Source organism: Lygodium microphyllum, chromosome 6 (assembly GCF_053477565.2).
Source record: "Lygodium microphyllum isolate KBCC chromosome 6, Lygodium_microphyllum_v1.1.10, whole genome shotgun sequence".
In the NCBI taxonomy this organism is placed as follows: domain Eukaryota; kingdom Viridiplantae; phylum Streptophyta; class Polypodiopsida; order Schizaeales; family Lygodiaceae; genus Lygodium; species Lygodium microphyllum.
Genome location: NC_141140.1, coordinates 8,565,251 through 8,576,018, shown reverse-complemented (window position 1 = coordinate 8,576,018; position 10,768 = coordinate 8,565,251). Strand labels below are relative to the sequence as shown.

Below are 10,768 nucleotides of genomic sequence, written 5' to 3'. Positions count from 1 at the left end.
TGGATAAGATGACATCTTTCCTCGTCCTGTTGTACTTGTATATATTTGTACTTTGTCACTTTTTTCTTGTTCTCCTTTCACTAAGGACGCATTCGCCTTTAAGTGAAAGGTTGTTGAGGATAAAAGTACCTATGCCTAGCTACTCATGTATTAGTTACACTGACAATACCCACATACCCATGCACCTATACATTGTATGTGGCAGACGCCTATCATTGTCACTTCATTCTTTATTCTTTCAATGACATTTGAATAAAGGGAAGGCCGCTCACACATTGTGACACTTGGAGTTTCCACACATTGTCTCTCTCTCTTGCCCTTGCTCCTTCCACCATAGCTCTTGCTTCCACTCAATGCTTCCACTTTAGGGCTCACTCCCTGCAGTAAGACCAAGTCCTACTACATGGTTGCATAGAGTATCCTTCTCTTCTCACATATCCTGCTACTGACTCCCGTCTCACAACCTTTAAACCAAAGCCATGATCAGCAAACAGAAGACAGTCAGTCACTGTTACTTCTGGTAAAAACCTGTCCTCTCATGCTTCACTTCTAAGTTTTAGTCACATGTGTACATTGCAGCGTACTTGTGACCAAAAAATAATAAGGATGAAGAGAACAAAAGTGTATCATCAGTCCTTGATCTACACCGACTGAACCTTGCAACAGCAGGAAAACTATTGGACAGCACAATCTCATCAAGCCAGCACTTCATATTCAACTTTCACGCCAGTGGTTCTTGTAAACAAACCAGGCTTCCATGTGAATGGTTTTGCCCATATAACAAAGGTACACTCTCCAAACTTTGTACAATCCATTTCAGATCAGATGCTGAACAAGCTTTAACTGCACAAATTAGAAATAGGCCCAGAAAGCACCAAATTAGCAGGTCATGACTATCAGCTTTGTTAGTCACCAATATGTTAGTGAGAAACCCCAGTTTAAAACACTGAGAAGATGATTGGATATACTACCCAGAAATCAACGAAATGACAGTTCTCATACAAAATGACCGTCCTCGCAAAACACAAAAACTGGAATATTCCTGATAAATAATGGTAGTTTACTGCAACAGAAAATTTCATGATATGCTGCTTCTGAGTGATAAGTCTAGGTGAGCTGCATTTAATAGGGTGAAGTCTAGAGAAGTAACTCTAGATCCAACTTCTAAAATGGCAAAGTCTTAACACTTTCAACGTTCACATCATAATAGAAATAAGAGCATATAATTCTGCAGTGCTTTCAAAATCTGCTACCAGAGGCTTTGGGCCAAGGCTTACACCATGAAACAGAAACCAAATTTACAATCCTTATTAATTTCCTCTTTCAGACCCTTTATTGCATGGGCTCTTCATCCTCATAGTCTGCTTCATCCTCTATGGTTGCATCCTGGTACTGTTGGTATTCTGAGACCAGGTCATTCATATTGCTCTCCGCTTCTGTGAATTCCATTTCATCCATCCCTTCACCAGTATACCAATGCAAGAAAGCTTTTCTTCTGAACATAGCTGTAAACTGTTCAGACACACGACGGAACATTTCTTGAATAGATGTGGAATTTCCAATGAATGTTGAAGCCATTTTCAAACCCTTCGGAGGGATGTCGCACACACTTGATTTCACATTGTTGGGGATCCACTCAACGAAATAAGAAGAGTTCTTATTCTGAACATTTATCATCTGCTCATCTACTTCTTTGGTGCTCATGCGACCACGGAACATAGCTGACGCAGTAAGATAGCGACCGTGCCGAGGATCTGCTGCACACATCATATTCTTGGCATCCCACATCTGTTGAGTGAGTTCCGGAACAGTCAGAGCTCTGTACTGCTGGGAACCTCTAGAAGTAAGTGGTGCAAAGCCCACCATAAAGAAATGGAGTCTTGGAAAAGGAATCAAGTTGACAGCAAGCTTCCGGAGATCTGAATTGAGTTGCCCAGGGAACCTCAGACAACACGTTACTCCACTCATGGTTGCAGATATAAGATGATTAAGATCACCAACTGCACAAACAAGCAGCTTACACAGTAAGGCATTGACAAAGCTTTAGATCCAGTCAACATTTCAAACAACCAAACAAAATTTGAGTATTACAAGTTGGTGTTGTAAGCTTCAATGTGCGGAAGCAAATATCATAGAGAGCTTCATTGTCCAAAACCATGCACTCATCTGCATTCTCAACAAGCTGGTGCACAGACAGGGTAGCATTGTAAGGCTCTACCACTGTGTCAGACACCTTAGGGGATGGAAAGACGGAAAAAGTAAGCATCATACGGTCTGGGTACTCCTCTCTAATTTTAGAGATAAGCAATGTTCCCATTCCTGAACCTGTGCCTCCACCAAGGGAATGGCAGACCTCAAAACCTGAAATTTCCAATGAGAAGTATTTTTTAAGATATGCATTAAATTTTGTATTGCATGACAAACAACAGGTACAAGTGGAACAATAAAAATAGACTCCCATATTACCCTGAAGACAGTCGCAGTTCTCTGCCTCCTTTCTGACCACATCAAGCACAGAATCAATAAGCTCTGCCCCCTCCGTGTAGTGCCCCTTGGCCCAGTTGTTCCCAGCCCCACTTTGCCCGAAGACAAAATTATCAGGCCTGAATATTTGACCAAGAGGACCAGTTCGGACACTGTCCATGGTCCCAGGCTCAAGATCCATAAGCACAGCCCTTGGTACATATCGCCCACCACTAGCTTCATTGAAGTATACATTAATCCGCTCAAGCTGTAGTTCCGAATCGCCACTGTACTTACCAGTGGGATCAATACCGTGTTCATCACATATCACCTCCCAAAACTTGGACCCAATCTGATTACCACACTGTCCACCCTGAATGTGAAGGATTTCCCTCATCTTGTAACACTAACATACACATAAAATGAGTGTTACAAGATAGATGACCTTTCAGTTTTTTAATGTCAAGTAGAATAATGGCATAGAGAAAGAACAAGTGAAAACCTATAATTAAACTTACAACTCACAATCTTCAATTATACACTCAACATTTTGAAGGAAATTGAATCATAGAAGTGTCTTAGTAGCCATTCAAAACAAAACAAGCTGATTTGACAGGTAAGATCTTCAGATGATGGAAAAGAATGCCAGATTATATGTAGAATAAACTCCTGAAACTTCAGAGGTTCTATACAATCAAGTCGGCAATCATCGCCACAAACTGCCCATAAATGAGTTCGCCAAACCCTGGTGTGCAGTGACAGTGAGACGGTAATAATTATGATGTATATGCCGGCAAGGTATATAATGAAGCTACGAATCTCTAATTGACCATAAATGCGAGATCCTTGACATGTATTCAATGATGAAAGAGGCTAGACAAACAACGGCCTAATTACCTTGAACAAATAGATAGCACAGCAATTATGTAAGACTTGAGCGAAAAAGTTCAACTCAAAAAGCAATTTCAGCTTGTGATCTGAAAACACAACCATATATGCAGTTACAACAAACAACCTGTGCATCAAAATTTGCAATCACAAATCGTGTGATCTGACAACACAACCAGATGTGCAGCTACAAATGAGTCCTGTCGATAAAAGTTCTTCTAAAGAGTCCGTCGAACCGTAGCCATAACTGGAAGGATATAATGCACAAATGCATGACAAGGAAATCTTCTAAGGCTGTCCATCGAATCGTAGCCATAACTGTAAGAATGTAATGCACAATGCATGACAAAGGAACCGTGTGCAAGGGGAGCCCCAACAAGCTCAAATTAGTTGTGAAAGGAGATTGCAGCCATACCTGTGGGGGCCGGAGCTAAAGGCAAGGAAAAGCAGAACACAGGTAGAAGGCGACGCGGCTACGCCGTTTTCCTCTCCTGCCTTTCTTCTTCTTTCTTCTTCTGTCTCTCTTCTAATACCTTGGAGCGAATAAAAAGAAGCAGAACGAAGAGGAAGGAGAAGAGGACAGGAGAGGGGGGCTGCTATGCTATCAGCAGGGAGCAGGGAGCCTAGGAAGTAACGAGAGCCATGTTGCGGCCGGCTAAGAGATTCTTTTGCCCCAGCTGTGCCACGCCAAAGCCCGTTTACACCGGTCCCTAGGCTACGGTCCCTCACACACGTTCTGTTTGATATGCTTCCATGTACCAAAATTAAATTGCCCCCAATGCAGCTCTATATGTAAGGGCATTTTTTGAGATCCTTAGCTCTTGGACATTCCAAATTTGCTTCTCTAAAAGCACCTTGATATTTTCTCATTGTAGAGCTTGGTTTATTCGAGATAGTGGGAGTCTATTGCTTGTACATTTATATTCAATTGATTTTGGTATGCACTATCTTTGTAGACATGGATGATTGTGGGTTGATTTAGGTTTGGTTTGTACACCTGATACTTCCTCTTGTTAGAGGGTTTGTCAGCTTTGGATACATGCTACTCTCTTGTTCGGGATTGCATCTATATTGTTGACATCTTTGGGTCTTTGATAGTATTTGGTAACCTGATGGTTTATGCCTATCTTGCACTGTTAGAGCTGCATTACATATCTCGGTTGCTCTACTAACATATTCCTAGCTATGGGAGTTTTGTATCTTACTCTATGTTAACCATCAGACGAACAAGGTGGAAAATCTAAAGCAGAAGACAAAGGCCAAGGCAAAATTAAACGGAAGACGAAGGCGCGACATGATAAATATGGAAACACAAGAAGTGCAGAAAAGTCCTAAATAAAGGAAAAATGCGCATAAGAAAAAGCGCAAGTCAATACTTTTATAAAAGAGCGCAAGCGCATCATGATTAAAGAGCGTCGAGCTCTCACCCGTGCAATTTGTAAAGGGAAGGAAGTTAGGAAGATAAAAGGATAATAGGAAAAAGGGCCTAGACCACGGCCGACCATGTAAAAAAAGGGATACGCCCAAAAGAGATTTAGAGTTTTGTATATAAAGTTGAAAAGTAAATGAGAAGCTTATTCTTGTGTGTGGCCAAAAGTGGCTCTCCTCTTCTTCTTCTTGCTTGCTTGAGCTTGTGCTTGAGAGAGGGAGTGTAAGAGTGTGAGGGAGTGAGTGTGTGAGGGTGAGGGACCAGGGAGGAGAAGCTCTCCATCTTTTCCTCTCTTCTTCTCTTCTCTTGTTTTGCTCACGGCAATGGAGCTTGGAGCGTGAAGCTTAAGGATGGAGCTTGCTTGAAGCTTGCACTTGGATCGTGGAGCTATCGGAGTCCGCGGGAGAGGAGGTAACTCGATTGGCATGGAGGTAAGGTCACTACACTCATAGGATCGACGGCGTGTCAGCTAGGTGAGAAATAGCCATTAGAGCTCGCTTGAAACACTTGAAATAATAAGTGGTCCGTGGGTCTTGGCGGTTGAGCGTAAGCTCCCTCTACATTTTGGTTCCGTTGTCGAGACCAACGGATTCAAGCTTGAGCACTTGTGTGCCTCATATCGAGCATCGAAGTAAGAGATTCATCCTTGAACCAGAGCTTGAGACAGGTAGGAAGTTGGGTTTTTTTATCTTCAAAGCAAGTAAGTATTTTGGGTTATTTTGTTTGTTTGATTGTTGAAAAACATGGAGAAATCATTTCAATTTTTTGCTTTCGATTCTTGTTGTATTTAGCGTAAGTTAGGATTAGGAAATTGAATCGGAAAAGTGTAGGGTTTACCGTTGCAAAACAGGGCATAAATCATGCAAAAAATGGCAAAAAGATTGCTTGGGATGCTTAATGTCGGCAAATGAGTGATTGGGAGCGTCCAAACCTTACATGGGAAGGGGTTTAAGAGCCAAGAGGCCAAGGAAGAGCTCATTTGCAACCCTTGCAGTGAGTATGTGTGTGTGTGTGTGTGTGAGAGAGAGAGAGAGAGCCCGCAGAGAATCGATTCGATCTTGTCGTCAAAGAGCCTACCGATTGCTTCATGTATATTAATCACTTCCCCTTGCACCCTAGTTGTGATCTGGAAGGTTGTGTGTGAAATAATTAGCTAAATCATCAGTTTCGATCAAAATCTCCTCGACGATGCCTCGTCGCATGCAACTCAGCCCGTCCAAGCGGCCGGTTTCTAGGCCGAGTCTCAGAATCGGCCCTTGGCCCTTTGTCTTTCGGTCGACTCGGCCCAAAACCCTACTCAGTCCATCCGAGTGGGCCAAGTGACATCACTCAGCCCCACTTACAAACTCAGTCCTCGGCCAACCATCCCGCTCAGCCATCCGAGCGACCCAATTCGGCCCTCGGCCTGCGCAAAACTCGGCCCTCGGACAAACCTGATTTGGCCCTCGGCCTGAGTAGACTCCCTAGGCTCGTCCGAGTGACCCCGTCCGAGTAGACTCCCTCGGCCTGTCCGAGTGACCCCGTCCGAGTGGACCTTTTCGGCCCCTTTCCGAGTCCACCCTGTCCAAGTCGTCCATTCAGCCCTCGGCACGTGCACCTCGGCCCGTCCGAGTCACCCACTCAGCCCCTGCAATTCGGACAAGTTGGGCCGAGTGTGGACTTTTCCAAATTTTCCAAAAATTTGACCAGACCCAACTAGAGCTCAGCTGCACAACCTGTCCCGAGTCCTCCTGACGCTCAGAACTCAATATTGGTACAAGGAATAGGCAAAATCGCAAGGCGCAGCCACTTAGCAACTTGCGTAAGCTGTCGCGAGACCTAGAGTCCTAGAGACAACCCGCTGAGCCATAAACCCCCTCCGCACCTCCCCCGAGTAGATTGGAGAGAAAACACGCGCCGTGACAGGTCCTCCAAATTAGACCCTAGTGTAGTAATGGTTCTACATGATCATGGATTCTCCCTTGCAAAAGAGCAACCAAAAGCCCATACCCGAACAGAGACAAATAGAGACCCTAGAACCTCAATGGGCCAATCTAGCCAACAAGGGCAAAAAGGCCACACTACAAAAACATGTACGTGTTGCGTTCGAACTGCATCTAGTCAAAACAGAAAGCAACAACATCAAGCTACAATGATGAGAATGACCAGATATGACAGTCCTGATAATAGATGCTCCTTAAATAGCATTGCACAAACGATCCAAGACATCAATTGAGAATCCACATCTGGTCGTGCAGTTGGGGACTCAAGGGCATTTGTCAAAAGGCTTAAATTTACAAGCCAAGACCTGGAAGACAAAGACATAGTACCACCTGCTTATCTTAGGGTCAAACTCACCACGAAAAGAGAGCACACTGTCAATGCTCTGATTGATGAAGGAACAGATTTTAATATCTTGGCCTATAAAGCATGGACCCTAATAGGTTAACCAGAGCTCACACCGACTAATGCAACTCTTAGCCCTTATGGGGGACACCCACAAGCACTCATAGAGAAGTGTAAAATCCTTGCGATAATTGAAACTAAAAGCTTGCCTATCCTATTTCATGTCCCTCCAAATAGTGCTAATTGCAGGAAGGAAACCCTCCTAGGAAGACCCTTCAAAAGGGTGACCAAGTGTGAGGCCGATTATGTAGCACAAAGGATACACTTGACACTACGAGGTGTGAGGATTGTCACAACCTTTAGCAAGGGTGACCTCATCGAACCTCGAGGGAAAGGCAAGGAAGGTGCTGACATAATAGTCAAGCCTACTAACAAGAGCAAGGACTTGTTGGAAGAGTTGATACAAGCACAAGTCAAACAATGAGAACCAGTGAGTGAGGCTATGCTTGCAATAAGGAGATCGGGAACCAATGCTAAGGACAGGCTTTGGACTTATATAGAAGACCCCAAAAGAAGCCTAAGCCTTATAGACAAAGGCATTGATGGAGAGCCAATACAACGTCGAGATGGATATCCAAAGTGTTGCTACGTGCTCAAGGTTATTATGCAGGTAACCGATGGATTTGGGTACTAAATCCCCCTACTAAACCAGCTCTATAAGCTGAAGGCCAGATTGCATCAAAAGCAACGAAGCACATGAGGAAATCTAAGAGAAACTCCAGGTCTCAGGGCAAGAAACCAAACATGAGTGTTCGAAAGAAAGAGCCTCAACCAGCCTAGCATGCTTAATAAGTAGATGTCATATGTAACCATTGAGTGTGCACAAAGACCACTAGTGCTCAAGGAGCTTTTGACTTCCCAAGAAGATAATGAGCACCAAAGGCACAATGCTACTAGTAAGAAGGTTGATTGTTCAACAAAGCAAATGGCACAATCGTCTAACAGCCTCGAGCAAATCGTTCAGCCAATGCCAAGTCCACCTAAGAGTCCTAGATCTCCTACACCCTCTTTTTCCAAATGGACACAGGAAGCACAACGGCAGTCGTCAAGGGCAGCTGCTCAATCTCAATCTCTATCTCCATCTAAGCTTCCAAATGTCCAAGAGGTGGGACATGGCACCACCCGTAGCTCTCAATCCAAGGGCATGCGTGTGCAATCTATTGTGACTAGAACAGTTGAGGCTCGATCTGCATAAGTAAATGCTCAAAGGGCAACAAAAGACACGACCACTTTTAATCAGTCTAAGGACTTGACACCGCAATCCACCAATAGTAGCCAGTCCACTGAACAAGCTACTACTACTTCCAATCAGGGATCACAGTAGTCACAGCCCTTGGCCGTGACAATGCCCCTTGCGGAACGTGTCCTTAGTAGTTCACCTGTGGAGGAGGTGTTGCAACCAACTTCATTGACAACTCCAGCACTTCCAAAGCGCCTAAAATCCTAGGTTGGAGGAGTTAAACAAAAGGGAATTGGCTAAAGAGGCAAACTCTCCAAAAAGAGAGGCAGTTGTACCCTCACAACCGAGCGAGGCTATTCAACAAGCTACAGCTATGTCCCATGAGGACACACTAGAGAAAGAGAATGCTGAGGCCCAGCCAAGCACATCGACGACTGACCTAGTTCAAGGTCCCGAGTCTTCAAGGGATACACCTCAATTGCCTAAGAAAAAGAAGAGAAAAGAATGAAAATAATGATAGTTGCAAGTGGCTGTAGACCCCAAGAAGATTGAAATCAAGAGTGTCGAAGAGCTGAGGAATAAAGCATTGAGTCCATCCACCAATGAACCTATTGATGTCTCTCCTAATAGCAGTGAAACCTTAGACACATCTGTGTATTCTGAAAAATCAAAGCAATCGTTACCATCAACGGTTGCTTGCAACACTCAATCCATCGACAATAGAACTTGCATTGACCAATCAAGAGTGGATACAACAGTGTCACAACAGGGTGACAAATTTATACCAGTCACATCCAAGGAGAACCATGACACAATAACAAAGCCTCAGGAGAAACATGGAAACCCCGAGAGCATAAGCAATCCTAGCGTTGACCAATCTTGCTCATCTAGGCTTGAGCCCCCAGTTATGCTAAAGCCTAGGCAAACTCCTAGAACCTTGCATGAGATAGCAATCGAGCAAGCCCTCGTTGAACATAGAAGTGTCGCAGAATGCTTAACCGAGTTGGATGCTAAACTCATGGTATTCGCATGTGTCTACATCCTTGCAGACATGGGCGCATTCCCTAGGGAGCAGCTTGAAGAATACTTGCCATTTTTCCTATCCTAGGAAGAGCAAGAACATCTTGACAAGCACTATGACAGGCTCCTGCATGAACGCATGCGAGTCACCTCTGACGAGAAAGCCGACGAATTACGCTTAACTGTAACATTCAATGATGTGCTCTGCCAACCAAATCTCTTAGAAACTAAAGCGACAATCAGAGGGTCGAAGTCAATTTGAAAAACGTTGGTTTGAAAACTGTGTTGCAATGGCCGAACTAGGAGCCCAAATTATGATAGTCTCAGAGGAGTGATTGGCCAAATGGTGCCAAATGGCGATCTCAAAGAGACCCAACCTATGTGGCACTAACTTCCTTTCGAGTGCTGATTACCATTCGGGGTATGGACTTAGCTGGAACTAGCCAAGAGAACTCTCTGGCTGATAAGGTTCTCACTGAGGAGGAGTTATATGTTGCCAGTAGACTTAGACAAGGCGCCATACTACTCGATGTTGCAAAATATCTATCGTTATTGAGTAAGCTGCCACGAGTACTGGATGTGTGTGCCACACTCCAGTACAATCTAGATTTCTACAATTGGTTTTTATCCTTATGAAGTGACATGGATTCGTAAACATGTACATAAATACACAATGAATTTTGTGACCCTGTATAGATAATATCAACACACACAAGCAATGATAGTCAAGCCCAGGGAGAAGAGTTGGGTTTGATAGGTTGAGCTCCTCAGGTCCTCCTCTCACCACACATTTAGAAGTCGTGTGACCATTCCCGCCTCTAAGAGGAGGGCATGCAACCCTCATTACCGCCATACGAAGCTCTGACCAACATCTCTGATGGTGTAGATGGGGCACTGTCCTTTCTATACACCTTTCCTCTTTTTTGGTCTATCCTTCTAGGGATGAGCCCTGCTCCACTTAATGACAACCACTCCGTGCAACTTAGCATAATCCAATATCTTCTAATGGTTGGAGGCAAAACGAACATCAACAGGGGGCTGTCCCTCTACAACAAACGCTGCATGCCTCACCTTACCCCTCGTCATATGCGCTAGATAACCGACTATATAATCCCTTCCATGCGAATAGTTTTATCATGCCTCAGGGCCTAATCCTTGGTTGCAATTTGCAGGTCCCCCCATGGTAGCCGACATGGAGCACCCAGTGCAGCTAGCTTGCAAGGACGCTATCCGCCGTCGGAGGGAGCATGTAGCACAAGCTCCTCCACCGGAATGCTACGTACCTACCCTTAAAAGGTATGCAAAGAAACGAGGCCCCAAGCGACACCGCCTCGGACGTAGGCCAAAAAATCCCCAGGCCAAGGGAATAGAAGCTCAAGGAAGCACACGATACGTGGCAACAC

The 10,768-nt window shown here is 44.5% G+C and overlaps 1 protein-coding gene across 1 annotated transcript; it reads right to left on the bottom strand.

Annotated features, from left to right (window-relative positions):
* Positions 1 to 1,020: 1,020 nt before the first annotated feature.
* On the bottom strand, positions 1,021 to 4,067 carry LOC148034290 (tubulin beta-1 chain-like). Its single transcript, XM_087679227.1, has 4 exons — positions 3,767 to 4,067; positions 2,467 to 2,869; positions 2,092 to 2,361; positions 1,021 to 2,000 (listed from the first exon to the last, which is right to left on the bottom strand). The coding sequence occupies exons 2-4, from the start codon at positions 2,858 to 2,860 to the stop codon at positions 1,333 to 1,335; spliced, it is 1,332 nt and encodes a 443-aa protein (XP_087535353.1). The 5' UTR covers positions 2,861 to 2,869; positions 3,767 to 4,067; the 3' UTR covers positions 1,021 to 1,332.
* Between the last annotated feature and the right edge of the window lie 6,701 nt (positions 4,068 to 10,768).